At 42.8% G+C, this 21,009-nt stretch overlaps 1 protein-coding gene across 1 annotated transcript in view; it reads right to left on the bottom strand.

The window, feature by feature from the left end:
• The window catches only part of DPY19L1 (dpy-19 like C-mannosyltransferase 1), a 109,440-nt gene extending 88,660 nt beyond the window's left edge, over window positions 1–20,780 (bottom strand). Inside the window, exons 1-2 of the mRNA XM_074284308.1 lie at window positions 20,353–20,780; window positions 59–83 (exon numbers count right to left, since the gene is read on the bottom strand). Of these exons, the coding sequence (XP_074140409.1) occupies window positions 59–83; window positions 20,353–20,662 (335 nt within the window). The 5' untranslated portion in view covers window positions 20,663–20,780. The remainder of the gene's footprint in view (window positions 1–58; window positions 84–20,352) is intronic.
• Between the last annotated feature and the right edge of the window lie 229 nt (window positions 20,781–21,009).

Here is a 21,009-nt window from a genome sequence, read left to right as displayed (position 1 = left end):
AGAGATTTGGAGAAATTTATTCATAAAGATACTATGGCAACAAATAAATAAAACTCACCAGTGCAAAATCCCAGCAAAAGCAGCTGTAAAAGAAAATCAATTCTAATTAAATTTTTGGATTAAAATGATTGCATTCTCAAAATAAGCATTTCAAGTATAAAGAGAAGTAAGCTGCTGCTGCTCCGACTGTAAGATGAGCCACAAAAGATGACCTCAAAGGCTTGGGGTGAGTGTCAAGCAAGATAGTATCTGGAAAATGCTCGGCATGGTGCCCGGCATCAATGGACAAGAGACTGAATCAGTGTTTGTTCCCTTCCTCCTTCCTTTCTCTTTAATAGGGGCTGGGAATAAAACCATCCTTAGAAGTTCTTTCTTAGCCCTAAAGGCACCTGTATCCATACATCCAATCTGCATAGACAAAGACTGCTGCGGAATGGGCTTAGAAAAACAGGTGGAGCTAGAGGAATGAAAGAATATAATCCTAAAGCCAATTTTATGATGACCAACAAATACTTTCCCAAATGTAGAGGAAGGGGTGGGAAACAGCTTTCTTTCTCTATGGAAAGTCATTAATTTACATTTATTCATTTTCCTGGGAGACTGAAAAACAAAGATGTATTCAATATACTGTGAGAAAAACTTGAAACTGTTTGGATTAAATATTTTACTGGCTTAATTTACATTACAGAATCACAGGATCATTATGCTTTAAGGCATAAAATCAAATGTCTGTAAAACAGTGCATTCACTTTCCTACTTCTAGGAAAGAACAATTATCCCAAAGTCTCCTAAAATGAGCACTATTCTGATGAAGGGAACAATAGAAAGAGAAGACAGACTGAGGGTTTTTTAAATTTTAAAAGATAAATTTAATAATTCTAACATTGAATATAAATGGAGATGAATCTCTCATAAAAAGAAAACTAACTCATGTTAATAAAGTACATTAAGATACATAAAGTGCTTTCTTCACAATAGTCCTGTGAGGCAAATAGTATAAATCTCCACTTTATAGATGAAGAAACAAAAGCAACGAAGAGATAGTTGTCAGATAGATGACCACGAAGTATTAACAGTGGCAAAGAGGTTCAGTCTAGACTGCCATTATCCATGGCTTAGGGTATATAGTTAAGGAATACGGAGGCAAATTTGAGACCAAATTTCCTAACTTTGAGGTTTTTTTTATAAATCCTTTTATAGATAGACCTAATTCAACCCAACTCCACTCAGATAATAAGTGGCAGAGCTAGGATTACAGTTGAAGTCTTCTGACTTCAGACCCTGAGAGAAAATATGTTCTAAACAAAAGTGAGTAGAACATGCAAACCAAAAGAGAATTAGCTTGACTTCAATCCTTCTCAAAATCCTAGGACACATTATGAAAGAGATGCCTTATAAGAACTTAGAAAGGGAAGCAGTGATCACTAAAAGTCAACATGGCTTTTTCAAGAACAGATCAATGCAGATGCATATCTACTATGATGACCCAGGGATGAGGCTGGTATATTAGGGCAATCTTATGGATATAGTACACTTAGACTTTTGTAAAACATTTAACAAAAATCTTGCCCAATATCTTTGTGGACAAGGTTAATAGACTGACAACAACAGAATGAAACTAACCCTGGGCCATACATTTATTTTATTTCGTTAAGTCCTCTCCAATTTCCATCTGACTTCTGGACACTTCAGCACTGCAGCCCCGAGAGGCTCAGGGCCGTATGATGGACACTTCTGGACTGGATGGTAGTAAGAATTGGATGGATCCAAATTTGGTTGAATTTGATATTTTTGTTAAGTCATTTTCAGTTATGTCCAACTCTACATGAAGCCATTTGGAGTTTTCTTGGCAGAGTTTTACCAGAGAGGTTTCCCATTTCTTTCTCTACTTCATTTTACAGATGAGGAAACTGAGGCAAACATGATATTAAATGACTTGCCCAGGATGTGTGAGGCTGGATTGGAATTCAGTGCCTAGCAGTGCAGTGCCCTCTAGCTGAGCCTCTAGTTGAACTAGATCTCAAATATGTTGTTTCCAGAGCCAGGCTTCTCAGGGATGTGTCCTTGGTCCTGCATTTTCCTCCATGACTTAGGCAATTAGTGTTGATATGTGTCCTGCTATGGAGACATACTTTGGGCCCAGTCCTTCTCAGGGGAGACAGTGAAAGCCGGCATATCAGCATGTTTTATCTCAAGTTCCAAAAAAGATGGAACCACAGCCAACCGTGAGAGCCCTTTGCCATCACTGGACCAAGAAAGTCACGAACAAGCTGAAAAAAGGCTGAGCTCAGGAGCGCTTTCCCCCCAAACTACATCTGCCTACTCCTCCAACCTGCTCAATGGCACCAGTTCTCTTAAGAACACCGGCTCAATTCAATAAGGGGAGCCCTGGCACCAAAATGTCCTGCCCTATCCCGCTCTCTGCCTTCACCCATCCCCTGACCCAGAAAGGTTAGAGCCATGGTTCCTTCCGGGATTGAACTGAAGGACTTTTTATTCAGTAAAATAACCTGCCCTATGTTAGGGAATCAGCTGAGAAAAATGCTTTAGTTCTCCCTGACTATTAAGGGAGAGCAGATCCTTATCCAGCAGGATCCCTTGGTGGTACAAGGAAGCAAAGTGGTGCAATGAATAGAATGCCAGTTCTGGAGTCGAGAAGTCCTGAGTTCAAATCTGACCTCAGATACTTAGAAGCTTTGTGACCCTGGGCAAGTCAATTAACCTCATTTGCCTCAGCTTCTTCAACTGCAAAATGAGTTGTTAAAGAAAATGACAAATCACTCCAGTATCTTTGCTAAGAACACCCTAAATGGGGGCATGAAGAACTGGACGTGGCTAATCGACTAAACAACAAAAGCCACCTGGACCCTCCTCCAAATAGGATACCATCTGATGGGACTTCCACTTATGAGGCAGAGGCCTCCTGGGTGCATGACATCTATCCTCCAACCAGGAATGAGGCAGAGAGGCTGGGGTTGACATGGGGTCAAACAGAACCCCAAGAACCCGATCACCTGGCATTTACAGACTGAGACACTCTGCTGGATCTCTGCTGTCTCCACTCCCAGCTTCCCAGAATTCAAAAAGCTGCTTCTCGACCTCCTCAAATCTACCAGGCACTATCTGACACAATGCAGTCCAAGTTCGCAACAGGCCTGCTATGTTCTTATCATTGTGCCACGTGAGGAAAGAGGGCCCTCTATCTGCACGGGAAGATATCCCTGTACTCCCTCGGCACTGGCAAACTTGTATTTCTTTCTCTGGCAATCCTATGAAACAGACCCCAACGATACTGACAAGTATCTCCTTCTCCCATCCCTGACCCAGAACTCATTGTTCTCGGCTGCCTTTCTTTGCAGGCCGTCCGTCCCTCCCACTGGCAGTAGACTTCCTCCTCGCCTTCTCCCTCAGGACTCGGCTCGTTCCAAGACCTCCTTCTTCTTTGAGCCCGGGGAGGCTTTCGGTCTTGTCTCTCTATTTCAATCACAACGCCCAATGCCTCAAATGGAGACAGTACTTGTCGTATGTTGAACTGAATTGGATGTTTGTCAGATATGTGGATGACAAGAAGGTGGGACAGAAAGCCAACATGCTGAATGACAATCAGTCAGAAAAGAGATCTCCAGACATGTTTACCCTGAGTCGAGGAAGATGTAATTCCACACGTACACACTTGGGCTCCAGAAACAAATTCCCCAAGTACAAGCCCAGGGAGGCGGGATGAGTCAGTGTCCTCCTGCAAATAAAACGGGGGTTTCTATGGGGCTGTCACAGCTGGGCCCAGGCTCTCCTAACTCCAGTTCAGCACTCCCACCTGTCCTGAGTGAGGACGAGGAAAGTGGCGAGCCTGCCAAGAGGCCAAGAACAGACCTGGGAGAACTGGCCGAGACAGCTGGAGCCGGTGAACCAAAGCTTGAAGTAATACTAAGGTTACTTAGTCCAGAAATGAAGCTCAGAATACAAATGATTCTCCCTTGCAGGCCTTCAAGTGGATGGCACAAAACTACGGTCTTGAAGATGTTATAAATTCATTCTTACCAAACTTGGTACAAGCCTGGCATATAGTACTTGTTTAATAAATGCTTCCTGACTGGCAGGTGGGTGGGGGTGGGCCTCTCCCCATCCTGGCTCACTTGGCAGTTAAGAGTGATCTCCCTAAAGCAGATATGATTCCTCACTCCCCTACTCAACAAACCTCTGTAGCATCTCATTTCCCCCTCCCTGCTGAGCTTGGCTTCCAAGTCCCTCCTGACCTCTCCTTCCCCTTTCCAGCATCACTGGGCTTCTGGCTGTTCAGGAAGAAGATTCCTCATCTCTCTGCTCCAGGCATCCCTACTGGTTGTCTCTCCCCTCTCACCCCAAATGCTCTCTCCTTCTCTGCCTACTGGTTTTCTTCAAGTTCCTGCTAAAATCTCAGCCTTGATAAGAATTTCCTGTTTCCTCTTATTTCCAGAGCCTTCCTTCCCCGGATCACCTCCCCTATATCCAATGTTTTGGATGGTCTCTCTTCCACTAGAGCAGGAGCTTTTTACCCCAGTGCTGAGCAGAGTGCCTTAATAAAGATCTCCGGATGGGCTTTAACTTCACCTCTGGCAAACGGACTCAAAGTTGCATCTGCAGGGCAACTGACTCCCAAGGCCCAAGCGTGTTGAAGGGTCTTCAGGGCCCCTCCATGGACGGCCTCTCCCACACACTCAGAATGTCCAAAATGAAGCTGATTGTTTCCCCAAATGTCTTCTTCCTCCTGACCTATGTCTTTAGGATCCCATGCTTTATTTGCCTCCACACTGTCCTTTATATCTCGTGCCCAGTTACCAAGGCCTTTGTATTGCACCACTGAGCTGTCTCTCCTGTTTATCCATTCTTCTCTCTTCCTGAGGCAAACCTCAGGTCTCCCTTACCACACATCTTCATGACATTACATTAGTACCTACTGAGATCTCCATCAGAGGTTCCTTCCCAGGTTCAGGTCTTCATGTCTCTATTTTCCACTCCAATCTTACATTTACAGTTATCTTTCTTAAGTACAGATTTTCTCACACTCCTCTGCTCAAATCTCAAAAGTCATTTCTAGTTACTAAATTTCAAACTATTCTCCCTGGCACCCAAGACCATCCACAATACAGTGCTCTAGCTTTCCAGTCTCATATCAGATCTCTATGGACTCATGCTCTGGACAAACTGGACTCTTCATCACCTCCCATCATGCTCCTGCCTCCATCCTTCCTTTATTTAAGTTGTCTGTTCCCTCCCATCTCCCATATACTCCATTTGTCTGATCTATACACTGAAGGCTAAATTAATGTCCCCTCCTCCAGCATCACTTCCTCAGTTCCTTCTGGTCGGTAATGACTATCCCACCACCTCTAATTACATATCACCCCACAAACCTTAGAATGAGTGGGCAGAACTTTGCACTTATCTTACATAATTAATTACAAAAAGCATTTTACTCCAAAACTTTTTGTCTCTCATCCCTCTCCATGACCATGAGCTTCATAAACAAGAATTTATCTTTTACATAAACTTTTTTTTTATCTCACCTACCCATAGAGCTACTTCATAAAGTCTTTTGAATTTTAAAAATTCCATGGACCTTCATTTGGAAAGGAAAAAAAAATTACAATCTTTTTCACTAGAGAATTTCAGCAAATATAAGGAGAAATGATAGGGGCCTGACACAAATATTTTACACTCATTCAATAAATCTTTTATTTGTGACGCCTTTCAACAAACATATACTTCTGTAAGTGCAACTGAAGTTATATTTAATTTCATTTCAACTAATGAATTAAATTTACTTTGACCTATAAAAGGGCGCGAATTTCCTGAGCTACTTGCTCTAATAAAAAGGCAGTTCTTACAAAGCAATAAGTACTTCTTCAGACTTTAGTAGTCTTTAAATGGGAAGCAAAAACTTTTTGAGAAAGCAGAATACTAAACATAATGACTGAACCTGGAAAGCAGAATAAATCTGAAGGCCACATCCAAAACAGAAAACAAGTGTTCTTGTCAATAAAGGATGGTGCTCATAAAAGGCAACAGAATTCAAGGACTTAAACAGTTCAAATATTATATGTGACCAAAGCTATCAGCTTCAGTTTCCTTGTCTATGAAATGAGAGAAATAGCATCGACTTCTCAAGGTGGTTGTGTGGAACAAATAAGATAATATAAGGTGGTTCGTAAACCTTGCAGTTCTGTATAACAATGCTAATAATAAATGTTAACTATTATCTCAACTTCTTTAGGCCTCAATTTCCACATTTGTAAAATGAGGGATTAAATGAAAAGCTAGTTGATTAACTGATGACTCTAACTCTGAATCTACCCTTCTAAGTAGTTTATTCATGAACATATACATTAAAAACTCCTTAAGATGTAAACTAAAGTAGACCACATTTGCTACTGTATATGAGGCACTAAAGATGTCTACAATAGAGAAAAATAAGCAGATTCTACTCCACAAAAATTCTCTTCCTGACATTACTTAAATAAAAATCTTTGTAATTAAAAGTAAGTGCACAAAGTATATCTACAAAATTACTTTCTTCTCTAAGTATTATAGAGTTACAGAAGTAAATAAACACTTATTAGAAATGAATCTTGATAATGGCAGGAATAATGAGAGTCCTAACACACACAAAAAGTTAATTTAAATATGGAAAAGTTCACTAAATGTTTATAAGAAAGCAAGAGCAAAAGTACCAAAATCATAGACAGTACTTTTTAAGAGAATATAATGGTTTAAAATGCTAACTGAAAAAGCGCTTTAAAAATATATCAAGGTCCTTGATATTTGGCAAGAGTTTTCCCCCCTTGCTCTTACTGACCAGCTACTTCAACCATAAGGCAGCTGGGTTTCTGCCAAAATACTGTCTGTCCTTGGATATCAAAATGCTTTATGCTCATTCTTTAATTTATATAATTGAGAAGGAATCTCAGCTAGTAACAGTAATTTGACATCAATGGTAGATAAAATGCTCATTTACATAAACTAATCCAGAACATGGTATTGCAGAGAATACCACTTCTAAGAGGGGAAAAATAAATAATAATAATAATTTTAGAAAACCAAGACACACAAATACAAAATAGAGATACCAAACTGGGTAAAAGATTTAAGGAGAATGATTGATGCAACTCTAAATCAGCAATGGGATGCTACTGTTAAGGGATATGTGGTATGAGATCTCTCAAAAGTAAAAATTCTGAAAACTTGAGTTAATTTTTTCATTACTCTTAGCACTGGCAATCATCTTCCTACAGAAACCCATTCATTTGTTCCTCCTCCCTCCTCCCACCCCTGCCTTTGAAAGCCATGACTAGAGTTCTTGAAGAGAAGGGTCTGGGTCTTGGTCATCTTGGCCTCTTCTGAAATGGGACTTTTCTCTCAATAGTCACACGATAAGGTATTTAACCGGTGTCTGTCACTCTGCCACGTGTGGGTCCTGCCATGTCTATGTCTCCATTCCCTCACTTGTAAAGCAGATTAGATGAATGATCTCTACCATCCTTTTCAATTCTATAGATCCAAATTTCTACCCAAGTACAAAGAAGATCAAAGATGATAAAAGCTTAAGAAAAAAAAAGGAAAAGTTAAAAGTGGAATTAATTTGTAACTTGCAAATCCTAGACAAACACTTCTCTTTATTAAAAAGAAAGAGGGTTGACTGAATCTAGAGAGAATTCTCTGGAGAATCACAATCTCAAAATGCTTTTAAAAGTCACTGATCATCTATTAAGTATTAAGGACAGAACAAAAGAAAACCAACAAATTACAAAATAAAAATAAAAATAGTAGCCTCAAGATGAAGAAAATTTAGTACATCCTTGTATTAAAAGTTACTAAAGATCAGGAAAAGATAAATTCAAAAATGGTTTGTTTTTGACATTTTGGGGACTGAAGAACTTCAATAAGAAAATGATGAATGAAAGACTGAAAATACAGGATGCTAAGATGGTGGAGTACCAGGAAGCACATGTACCCTAAAACTGAAGGGAGTACCCTGAAACATATAGACACCCATCTAGAAAATAGAACAAGTCAAGATAGAATCACAATGAGTCATTTTCCAACTCGGGGCAGCAGCAAAGAGAGGCTTCTAGACATCTACAGGCTCTGAGGGGGAGGTCCACCAGGGGTACAGAACATTCTGGCAGAGAAAAAGGCTATACGTTGGAGAATAACGATGTTTCACACTCATCCAAGAATCAAGTACCACCTGGCAGCTGTCACTTATTGCCCAGTTCCAGGTCCTGGGAAGACTGAGGAGGGGACTGATGTCTCCAAGTAGGGTTCCAGGAGAGGGAGCAGTCACAGATCTCAAGCTGTCCTGAGCCAAGAGGAAGTTCAGAAGCCAGCGTTACAAGCCCAGAAGTAGATCCCGGATTCTCCAGTCCAGTCTCCAGCTTGGTCTGAAGCCTATAAATTGAGGACTGTGGTTCTGTGCCCCTGAACCAGTAGTGCCTTCTAACTGCTCCTCAGAGGCCGTGTCCAGCAGCAGACTGTCACAACTCAGACTCAAACCCAGATCAGGAACTCACAGAACTCAGAGTAGAGGCTCAGACTCTGCCCACAATCAGACCATTCCTGGGGCACTAAAAGATTGGCAGGTCCTCAGCCTGAGCTGTCCCCGGTATTCTGAAATAGTACAACCCCCAATACCCCAAAGAAAGCCGCAAAAGACAATTCAGACATTGCTTCCAGAAGTAAGAAGAATCTAACCTGAACATAACTCAAACATAAAGCTAATAGTCAGGGGAGCAGGCTGGAAGAAAAAGCAAACAAAGGATCCCACTATTAAACGATACTAAACAAAGCTGACTAGAATTCCTAGAGGAATTAAAGCAAGAGCTTTTTTAAAAAGAGTTTAGAAAATGTTTTTATAAATGAAATGAGAACAGTCAAAGTAAAAAAATGGACCAGAAATGAAAGCTATGGAAGAAACAACTGGAGAGGAAATAAACAGTTTAGCACAAAAATCTTACCTAAGCAACATCCATCCTAAAAACTAGACTAAATAGAAGAAAGATAACAGAGACGCCAGGAGACACCAAGACAGACAGACACACACACACACACACATACATACACACACACACACACACACACACACGCACGAAATAAACAAACAAACATAAAGCAAAAAGCTGGGGGGAGGGAAGGAGGAAGAAAAAATAAGTCGTTTGCTTATCTGGAAAATATGTCAAGTAGAAATCATTTAAGAATCACTATCCTACCTGATAGCCATAACCAAAAAAGAAAAAAAAAGAAATCATAAAATTATAAAAGAAAAATGTCTTTTAGAACTAGAGAGCAAAGGAGAGGAGAGTAGGGAAATGATGTCACTTATTGAGAGAAAACTGCAATATGAAAACTAGAAATATTGTCAAAATTCAGTTTCCAGGTCAAAGAATACTACAAGCAACCAGAAGAAAAGAATTCAAATGTCAAGGAACTATAGCCAGAATCACACAAGACTTAGCGACTACCACTATAGAATAATGGAACCTAGAATGCAACATTCCAAAAGACAACAAAAGATAATGGCTTACAACCAAGAATAACTTAGCCAGCAAAGCTGAGTATAATTCCCTAAGGAAACAGATCTTCCATGAAATGTAGGGCTTCCAAAAATTCTGATTAAAAAGACAAAGGTCATGTAGAAATTTGAAATGAAAACAGAGGAAATATATAAAAAGAAACGAAAAAGAGGGACTAAGTAAGGATAAACTGTTGACATTCTAATATGAGGTACATACATGTGCCCTTGGAACCCTATCATCCTCATGAATCATAAAAGGAATCTAAAAAGATAGAGGGTCTGAGAGTGGTTATGTTTTGCTTTAGTGATCTTAAAAGATGAATGGAAAGGGAAGAGACAATGAACATACTGGGAGAGGAGGCAAAGGAAGGATGGGGGAAATTGTATCATACAATATGCAAACAAGGAAGAGGAGGCTGAGGAAGCAGTTGACACTGAAAGCATATATCTGAACTCGTCAAAAGCGAAAAAAAAAATACATAAACACACACACACACACACACACACACACACACACTGTTGGATACAGAAATATATTTCATTCCACAGGGAAATAAGAGAGAAGGAATCAGAGGGAGAACAGATCAAGGGAAGGATTAGGCCTAAAACAAACAACCAAAAAAACCTCTCTCTAATCAATTATATACAAAATATATACCGAGGTTCTTTTTGCAATAGCAAAGAATTGGAAATTGAGAGGTACCCATCAATTGAGAAAAGGATGAACAAATAATAGCAATGATGAACAAGTAATAGCAATGAATGTGATGAAATATCACTGTGCTATAAAGAAACAGTGAAGGAAACAGTTTCAGGAAAAAAAATAGGAGGACTTGTATGAATTACCAAAAAAATAAAATGAGTGGAGCCAGGAAAACAATTTATAAAATTAACAACAATAATATAAAGATGAATAACTCAAGGACTTTAGAACTCTGATCAACAATGCAGTGATTATCCATAATGCCAAAAGATGCATGATGAAACAAACATATTACATACATACTTCCTGTTAGACAGGAGATGGGCTCTGAGTACTGACAGAAATATTTTTCAATTTGGTGAATGTAGGGATTTGTTTTGCTTGATTGTATATGTTTATAATAATGAGGTTTTTTTTTCTTTCTTTCTCATTTGGAGATAGGGGAAGTAGGAAGAGAATTCAGATTTTCATTTATTTATAAAAGATAAAATTTAATTTTTAAAAAACAGTGAGTGATAAAGGAGAAAGTTAACTGCACTATAAATACCCTAAGGAGTAAAACGCTTCTATGATTCTTAGCATTAACTTATTCAGCAACATGCTGCTATGGCAAAGGTACTTTAAACAAACACAGTTGATTTTTAGAACTTGGCAAAAATCAGGAACACTAACAAATAACTCCTATTGTTAAAAAATATTGGTATGTGATAGGCAAATCCATAGGCATCATTAAAATTCTTTCTGTTTAACTGGAGACAGACATCAGATTTTCGGCTTAAAATTTTTGGCTGAAAATACCTTTGTCAAGCTGTATACTTAATAATACTCATATTCCTACATAAATCAATCATGTGAACATCCATTAAAATCACATAGTCCAATCAGTACCTCTTATTAAGAATTTCTTAATTAACCAAAAATTTATTTTATGAGACAAAAATAGTTAAATACTTGGGGAATACTTTAAAAATCAAATTCTCTATCCTACCTAAATTATATAGTCTTTTGGCCAGTATGTTGGTCTACAATCCGTTACGATATTTTTAAAGAAACAAACAAGTGCTGTTCTTTATGGTTTTAAGTCACTTAACCTATCCCTTTAATGTGTACTCTATTTATCTTTCCTTTCCTTCATACCTCCCCATCTAGTCTTCTTTAGATCTCTTAATCTTTATCTCTTTCTTCTTGTGCACTTTCCCATTCTTTCTACTCCAGCGTTCATTTCCCCAGCCCGTTTTCCTTCTTCCCTGCCCTTCTCTTACCACCCTTAGGTTCACTCCTAGGCATCATCATCTCTCGGGTTTATTACTGTAGTTCCCCTTTTGTTCTCAGAGAGGCCCAGTGACATCATCTCTTGAATAAACCACTAAAATCTCCTCCTTGCCCATCAGCCCAATTGTCTCTCTCCACACCAATCTTTGGTCCCCAGGGCTCCCAGTGATAATCTAACTACTATTCAAACTTCCATGGCTTTCTTGCCTCTGAAGAGCAATTAGAAACGCCTTGTCTCCTTTATTTGACTCTCCTAAAGCTGGTCCCTTCTCACTTTCTCACCCTTCTCAATGAGTACTCTCCTGCACAAGACCAGCCCAGGCCTCCTGGCTGGCTCCTCATGACCCATGCCTTGCCTTCACATCCAGGTCCTTTCTCAGCTGTTCCACCTTTAGTCCAGTTCATTATTTATGCATACAAGAGAGAGAGAGAGAAAGAAAGAGAGAGAGAGACAGAGACAGAGAGAGAGAGAGGGAGGGAGGGAGAGAATGTGTGTGTGTGTGTGTGTGTGTGTGTGTGTGTGTGTGTGTGTGTGTGACTTGGGGCTTTTAAAATTACAAATGTTATACTTGGAAATAAATTAACTACTCCCTAGAAATGTATCAGGAGGAAATGGTAACTCCTTCAAACAAAGCTATCTCTTCCCTCAAGCCCTCAAGGCCAATCCCCTAAGCACTGATGAAGCTAATGACCAAAGAAAATTCTTGGTTATTTTTGCTGTTCTGTTTTACTTAGATCATTGATTGCAATTTCATTATTTTGCACTGTACCCTAACCTGCCTCCCCTCGATTTCAGAATTTTACTAATGCTCATCTCAGCCCAAATAAAGTAAGTGTGTGTAGCATCCTAGCTCCTAGAGATAACATATTTTGGTATTTTTATGCAATGATCAGTGAGATGAGCCTTCTTATTCTAAGCTGGTCATCCCACTCAGTCAACCGCTGACTTAGAAGCTCTAACAACAAGGATATTTAAACATCTCCACTGTGTCAAGGCAGAACTTTTGGGGTATCTTTTTAAAAGCCCGTAAGCCATCTTGAGGAATGGAAGTAGCCAAAACCTAAGTTACCCAAGCCGCCACCTCAGCTAGCTCTCCAAGAAGCTGGGGTGCTTCTCTTCTTTCCCACTCCATCCCATCATCTACTAGTTGATCTAAAGCAGTGGTCCTCAAACTTTTTAAATAGGGGGCTAGTTCACTGTCCCTCAGACTATGGGAGGGCCGGACTATAGTAAAAACAAAAGCTCACACTGTCTCCGCCCCTCAGCCCATTTGCCATAACCCGGCAGGCCATATCAACATCCTCAGCGGGCCGCAGTTTGAGAATCCCTGATAAGGTCATGCTTTTCTGTGCTGCTTAAATATTGTACCTAGTAAAAAGTTATGATTGGTGCAAGATCTTTGCCACCTGCCATCCAATATTCCACTTAGCCCCCTTCTCCACTAGCTGATTTGAGAAAGCAGACTGCTTTGATAATGACGGAGAACCAACTGGACCAAGGTGGTAAGGATTCAATCGGCAGAGCTCCCATCTCATTTCTACTTTTCCCTAGACTTTTGCTAGTTACAAAGAATATCCTGCAATACATTTCAATGTGATTCATAATTTCTATCTTTTTAGCCTGCTTTTTTATTCCTAGATATAGTAGTTAGTTCATCACAAAATCATTTAGAAAGCAACTATTTCTAATTGTAGGAAGTAATAGGAAGAGGAGACTGAACAATTCTCTGACTCACTTGGAAAATGGAAGAGGGTCTTCATTTTAGCCTATATTTCTTCATCTCTGTGCTTATGAGTCTCTTATTGAATCACAGACACTCAGAGCTAGAAGGACTTGCTATTTACACAATCAGTTAACAGGCATTTATTAAGTCCTTACTATGGTAAGTGCCTACGACTAGGCACTGGGCTATCTAATTTAACAATAAATGCTAGACTCTAACATTTATCTATTATCACAGAACTACTGGGAGAACTAGCACTAATTCCCAGGCCTCCAAACACACAAGTATGTGTTTATCTACCACAATTTATCTACCACCCCATCCTACTGCTTCTACAAGAGGCCTGGAGCTGCTGGTTTCAGGAACCCCTAGACACTGCCAACACTGAACTGCTTTTCAAGCACGTACCTTATTATGCAATCAACACACTTCTTGAATATAAAACTATTTCAAAATGAAGACAAATACTTTTTCACACACACACACACACACACACACACACACACACACACACACACACAAAATCTTCAGTATTTCAAAAGGTGTCTAATTTTATCCGGAAATGCTCTGCAACACAGCCTTATTCCCCCACTCTCTCACTAGCCAAAAAAAAAAAAAAAAAAAAAAAAAAAAAAAAAAAACCTGATCAACCCAGGGCCAATCTTTTGATGATAAATCCTTTCAAATTTAATTAAGCTGGTCCTCCAAATGCACAACCAGTCCATCACAGGGTCTGTCACCAATCCTTTCCAGGTCTGCAGGATTTGAGAACTTGGACTCTCGACATGGCTTTGGAAAAGCCAGGATCGCCACTGTGCTACTGAGGCCAGGGAGCAGGACTTCTGGGGAGAAATCCTGGGCCAGCCAACATTATGTCAAGTTTTGTTCAAGAGGGATTGGCAATGCCAGGCAGAACTTGATTCCAGTGATTGCTGCCAATAACCCAAAGGCCTCTCAGGACCCTCAAAGCCCCCAGGATGACAAGAAGTTGCTCCATTCTCTTCCAACTCTAAAGTTCTGAGATTCTCTTTGTTCCAATCTCTGAAAAGAATCTGAAAAAGCTTTGCAGAGTCCAGGCAGGGATGTGAACTGCCTAGAGCGCTGGACCACTCTACTTCCCAGGGCCAATGGAGACAGAACTGTCCAAGGGGCAACCCTCCTAACAGCCAAGAAGTGTGGCTCTGGTCCCTGCCCTGCTCCGCCCTACCCACTCATCAGCTTGGAAATGTGCTGCAGGACCAAAGAACTACCGCAGGCCAGGGAGAGAGGACACATGATTGACTTAAGCTCTATGAACTCTCATCCTTGCTAAAGGGCAGAAGAGAAAGCAAGGCCATTTTGTAAAGCAGCATTAAACACCATGTATCTCTGCAGGGGCACGATTTCCATTCTAGATCCGGGCAGCCATATCTGAAGGCATGCAGCCATGCCCAGAAGCTAGAGAGCCCTCTTCTCTGCCTCTTGCAGATTCTCCCTTAGAGCATCATGATCTTTCCTTTCTCCAGGCACCAGAGAACTATGAAGATGGAAGGCAAGCAGGCAAATTCCCCCAGGGAATATGGCCCAGGAGTCCATCTTTCTACTTGGAATGAACTCATACTTTTTGCCCATGATTTCATTGTCATATGTAACTTCTCCCAAAGCCTGTGGCCCAGGACAAGTGACTCTGCCAGGATCTAGAGGCAAGAGGTTGTCAGGTGCACAACTAACACCTGCAGATATGCAGAGAGAATGGTGTGAAGTTAGGTCACTTTAGCATTTTTTATAAACTAGTCAAGAGACGCAGCCAAATGACATCCCCAGGTACCAGGTTGGCAGGTGCGACTGCCCACCAATGTCAATGACCTCTAAAAGATCATAAAGAATAGGAGGGGCAGCTAGGCGGCGCAATGGATAGAGCACCAGCCTTGAATTCAGGAGGACCGGAGTTCAAATCTGGTCTCAGACACTTAACACTTCCTAGCTGTGTGATCCTGGGCAAGTCACTTAACCCCAGGCAGCAGCAGCAGAAGAAGAGGAAGAAGAGGAAGAAGAAGAGGAAGAAGAGGAAGAAGAGGAAAGGGATTATGAGCCTGGAGATGAAAAAATGCCCTTCTTTTCAAAAAACAAAACCAAAAAATAAAACCCTAAGCAGTCTCATTCCTAGTATAATCACAAAATAAATTATTAAAGGGACTATTCCCCCTGTATAAAAAGGGAGAAACCCAACAAGAGCCAGCAGAGGTTCATTAAGAATAGTTCATGCCCCACTAATTCACCATTGGTAGATTTGTGAAGGAATCCAATGTTCTGGAGAGCAATTTGGAACTTTATCCAAATAACCTGCATAATCTTTGATCCAGCAATACCACTATTAGGCCTATATCTCAAAGATATCAAAAGAACCTATTTGTAGAAAAAAAATGTACAAAAATTCTTTTTTCAGTGGCTAAGAAATAAAAGGAATGTATCAAACTGTGCATACCCTTTGACCCAGCATTGCTGTTATTGGGATTATATCCCAAAAAAATACTAAAGAGTGGAAAGGGACCTGTATGTGCCAAAATGTTTGTGGCAGCTCTTTTTGTTGTAGCTAGAAACTGGAAGATGAATGGATGTCCATCAGTTGGAGAATGGTTGGGTAAATTGTGGTATATGAAGATTATGGAATATTATTGCTCTGTAAGAAATGACCAGCAGGAGGAATACAGAGAGGCCTGGAGAGACTTACAGCAACTGATGCTGAGTGAAATGAGCAGAACCAGAAGATCGCTGTACACTTCAATGTTGTATGAGGATGTATTCTGATGGAAGTGGATTTCTTCAACATAGAGAAGATCCAACTCACTTCCAGTTGATCAATGATGGACAGAAACAACTACACCCAGAGAAGGAACATTGGGAAGTGAATGTAAACTGTTAGCACTACTGTCTATCTACCCAGGTTACTTATACCTTCAGAATCCAATACTTAATGTGCAACAAGAAAATGGTATTTACACACATACATTGTATCTAGGTTATATTGGAACACATGTAAAATGTATGGGATTGCCTGTCATTGGGGGGAGGGAGTGGAGGGAGGAGGGGTATAATTCGGAAAAATGAATACAAGAGATAATATTATAAAAAAAATTACTCATGCATATATACTTTGGGAAAAAAAATTCTAAATAAGTAAAAAAAAAAGAAATAAAAGGAATGCCCATCAATAGGGGAATAACTAAACAAGCCATGGTATATGATTATGAGGTGATTGTACTATAAGACATGAGAAGCAGGATGATTTCAGAAAAACCTAGAAACACTTACGTGAACTGATGCACAGTGAAGTGAGCAGAAACAGGAAAATGTTATATACAGTAACAGCAACATTGTTCAATGGAGAATTGTCCATTATTGTTAACTCATTAACTGTTCTTAGCAATACAATGATCCAAGACAATCCCAAAGAACTCAAGAGGAAACATGCTATCCACCTCCAGAGGGAGAATGGTTCTTTTCATTCTTTTTGTTGTTGTTCAAGTATTCCTGTATGAAATGACTAATACAGAAATGTTTTACATAACTGCACATGTATAACCTGCCTCAGATTACTTTCTGTCTTGAGGTGGAGGAGAAGGGGAGGAAAATGGGAAAGAATTTGAACATTTAACTTTTTTCCAATAAAAAAGTTTTTTAAATTGTTTTAACATGTAATTGAGGGGAAAATAATATTTTTTAAAATTGATCATGCCAGATTCAGCTCATTTCTTTCTGACATACTAACAAGTAGATGAGGAGAATGTTGTAAGCACAGATCAGCAAAGATCTCCGAGGATAACTTTGTGTATGAAGTCAGAACTGGTGGAATGGTTGGCTCCTACACCCAGAGAAGTCATGAATGGGTTAATGTTAACTTGGAAGGTCTCTGTGGAGGCTCCAGGAATCTGCCTGGACTCTGTACTTTTCCATATATTTTTCAGTGATCTGGACAGAATAAAGACATAGCTGGCCTGCTTAACAAATCTGCCAATAAGATAGTAGGAAGGATTGATGCAGGCAGGTATGACTACTAAGTCCTCTCCTGGCTCGAGCTCCTGCCGTCTCTTCACAGGGCCTCTCCCTCAGAGGAGGGCGGCCAGATGATCTCCCAGCTTCACTCCAGCCTCAGAACCAGGTACCTTAGTCTCCCCTCCCACTTCCCCTTTTTTAGCTTCTTTTTAATGTGTTGTCCTCCCCTCATTAAAATATAAGATCCTCCATAGCAAGGCCAGTCTTTCCTGTAACTAAGTTGTATTCTCCACACTTAGCTCTTAACATGACACCTTGGAAGAGCTCGATAAAGGCTCCATGACTGATTTGTATATTGAAAGGATCCCCAGGGATTAGAATAATAGGCTAAATCTAACAGTGAATTTTAATAAAGAAAAATGTAAAATCCTGTGGCTGAATTCAGTAATCCAACTTCACAAGAACAAGATGAGGAAGGCAAGGCTAAACAAGTGTCTACAAAGAGAAGATTTAAGGAGAAGATGATAGATGTCTAAATATCTGAACACCATTATATGGATAAGAATTGGTGTGTGTTCTGCTTGGCCCTAGAGGACATAGCAAGAAGAATGGGCAGAAATTACAGGGAGGCCTAATGTGAGAAAAGACTTTTAATCACTACAATCTAGAAGTAAGTTGGCCTGCATCTTCTTTCTCACTAGGAGCCTGCAAGGAAAAGCTGGATAACCAATTACTTGTAGTGACAGGACGGACTAAAGTGAGCCCCAAGGTCCCCCTCGACCCCAGATTCTGTGATTCCACCTAATATTCAAAGACGGCAAACTCACAGAAAATGTTCATGATGGGCAGAAAAAGTTTTCAGCAAAAGAAGGCAGCAAAACATGACAGGATAATTACTCTAAGACTTACATCAAAAATAGCTCGCTGGTTTTAATAATAAACTGAGTGCAACAACACAAGTGCGGGAGTATTCCTTGTCTGCATGGGGGCCTCTTAAATATAAAAATTCATTCTGTTATCAATTTCCAAATTAATATTATATATTTACTTTCATTGGCTAAAATGTCACCTAAGTATCACAACAAATGAATTACACATTTATAGTTTCTCCCTAAGTTTCTATGAAGCTTTCCTGATTTGGGGGGTAGAGGAGGTAATTAAATAAAATATTTTCTAGTTTAATATATACATATATATATATATATATATATATATATATATATATATATATATATATATATATATATAGTCATGGGATAGTTTGAAAGGCCTCTTTTCCTGGCTCCATTTCAGAAAAGTTTGGGGCTGCTTAATCCCTAAGGAGACTCAAGTGAGAAATCTTATCGTGAGGGGACTGAACCTCTGGGGTCCTTCCCAATGCAAGGGGCAATCTATTGTGATCCATAGCCCTGCCTTCATCTCTAAATCCAGGTCTCTGGGGACTTTGTAAAGGCTCTTGAAGAGAAAAACACAAGAGCTGAATTAGTAGCACTATACAAAAAAGGCAGCAGGATGCTGGTAAAGGAAGTTATTATCAATTTACCAATTAACTTTGAAAAATGTGCAGTTTTACCATCTGAATAAAAACTCCATCTTGAATTAGGACGGCTTTTCCCCCCAAAAAAAAGTCTGAAAATTGAACAAAATATTTTTACAAAGAAAAACTACTTAAAAGTTGTTTTGTTTTGTTTTTTTAAACCAAGCTCCTTCACTTTCCAGTACTGCAATTCCGCGATTTCTTGGGGCTACTCCCACGTTTTAAGAGAAGCAGGAACTGCAGCAAGTGGCTACACAGTCCCAAGACCTGCCGCCGGTTACCGCTGTGACCTTGCGCAAGTCACAAGGCCTCAGTTTCCCCACCTGTCAACAATAGAAGAAGGAGGACTACACGATCCTAAATCCCCTGGGCCCCAGCAAGGGGAAGGCAAGCCGACACCGCGATCCTAGAGCCACACGGGCTCGGCGCCGGCCCCGGCGGGCTGGGAGGACGCGTAGATGCAAAACAGAAACGATTCCCCTCTCCCGGCGCTTACATTGTATCAGGGGCCCCTTAGGAGCACGTGGAAGTAGCCACTGAACAATTACAGTGTCAATTACACAGCCGCAACAGGGGCTGAGGGGGAGGGGGAGGACAGCGGAGGCTTCTCCCGGGGCACCCCGAAAGGAGGCGGGATCCTCGGGGTCGAGGGCAGGGGGTGCACCCAGGGGACCGGGGAGAGAGAGGCGAGAGCTTCCTGCCGCGCGGCGGAGGAGAGAGGAGAGCTCGGCGCCTCAACGTTCCCAGAAGGGAGAGAAGAGGAAGGTCTCGGAGCCCACGCAGCGGCAGAGGCTCTGGGGCAGGACCTGGGTTCCAGTACCACCTCAGACACTTAACGCGCAGAGCGCCAGTTTCCTGGGTCGGGCGCCGCGCCCACTGTACGAAGAAGGGTCGGGCTGGAGGACCTGGGTCCTCCCAAGCTCTGGAGCTGCCCGATGCCGAGAAGTTGCAGCAGCTGAACATGGGCACTAGCGGAGAAGGTTTGCACAGCGGGCGTCCCCCACTCTGAGCGCCCCAGGTGGACAGAGCTGTGCAGTCAGACCAGAACCGCGGACCAGCACCGGGGGACAGAATGGGCCGCCGGACAAGTCCCGCACAAAAAGGTGGGGATGGGGGAGTAAGTTCCATCTCCGGTCCCACCAAGTTAGGGAGCGAAGGGCTGCCAATGTGCTTTGGAGCACAGCTTCCACAACTGGAGCTCGCCCTCCAGACTGCACACCAAGTTCCTCCGCCCCTCCCCCCGCCCGGCCTTGGGTCACAGTCCACTCAGTGCCGGCTCAGACCCCTCTGGTCCTGGTGGGCGCGGCGGCCTGGACCTCGGGGGCTCCTGAGAGACGAGGAAGAAGGGAAGAGAGAAGAGAAAGAGGGAGCAGAGAGCAGCAGAAGGAAAAGAAGGACCGCGATCAGCCCCCATCTCCGGACAAGGAAGGAGCTAGGACTCGGCTCCGTTCCCACCCCACGGATCCCAGCCGAAGTCTGCGTGGGGGCCCAAGTCAGCCGCAGGGAAGCGGGGGTCACGGAAAGGGCCGGCTCCGAACTTGGCGCGTCCCGCCCCACCCGGCCCCGCCCCTGGTCCCGCCCCGTCCGGCCCGCTCACCGAGCAGCAGCGTGGTCCACGTCCGGCCCCGGCCCCCCGCCGGGCGCTGGCCCAGCCGGGCGCGGAGCCCCGCCGACACGCGGGACAGGAGGCTGCGAGGGGGGTGCGCGGGTTCGGGCCGCTGCCCCTTCCTGCCGGGCCGCCGCCCGCCACTGGGGGGCGCCGCCGAGAACCCGCGGCCCCCGGGCAGCTCCCGCTCGAGCTCGGGCTCGCCGGCGCCCACGGCCCGGCGCGGCTGCGGGGAGGCGCGGGGGGGAGCGGCCGCCGCCGCCGCCGCCTCTCGGTGCTTGCTCCGCGCCTGCACGACCATCTTCTCATAGTCCGCGCCCGCCTCGGACGGACGCCGCCGGGACGGGCGCGGCGAGCCTCCCTCGGGTGGCGCCGCGGCCAGCGCGTCCCGTCTCCCTCCGAGCCAGCAGCGGACTGGCTGCCCGCCGGGCTGCGAGCAAGCGAGCTAGCTGGCGGGCGGGCGGACGGACTGACTGACGGACTGACGGAGCGCGGGCGGGATCAGCGGGACCCGCGGGGCGCGAGCCGGCCCGAAGACGCGCCACGCCGATTGGCCAACGCCGCGACCGGGGGCGTGGCGGCGCCCAGAGCCACACCCCCAACGGCTCGCGGCTGCCCTGGCGGCGGGGCCTCCGGTTGTCAGGGCGA

This window comes from Sminthopsis crassicaudata, chromosome 1 (assembly GCF_048593235.1).
Source record: "Sminthopsis crassicaudata isolate SCR6 chromosome 1, ASM4859323v1, whole genome shotgun sequence".
In the NCBI taxonomy this organism is placed as follows: Eukaryota; Metazoa; Chordata; class Mammalia; order Dasyuromorphia; family Dasyuridae; genus Sminthopsis; species Sminthopsis crassicaudata.
This window is presented reverse-complemented; position numbering and strand designations above follow the sequence as displayed.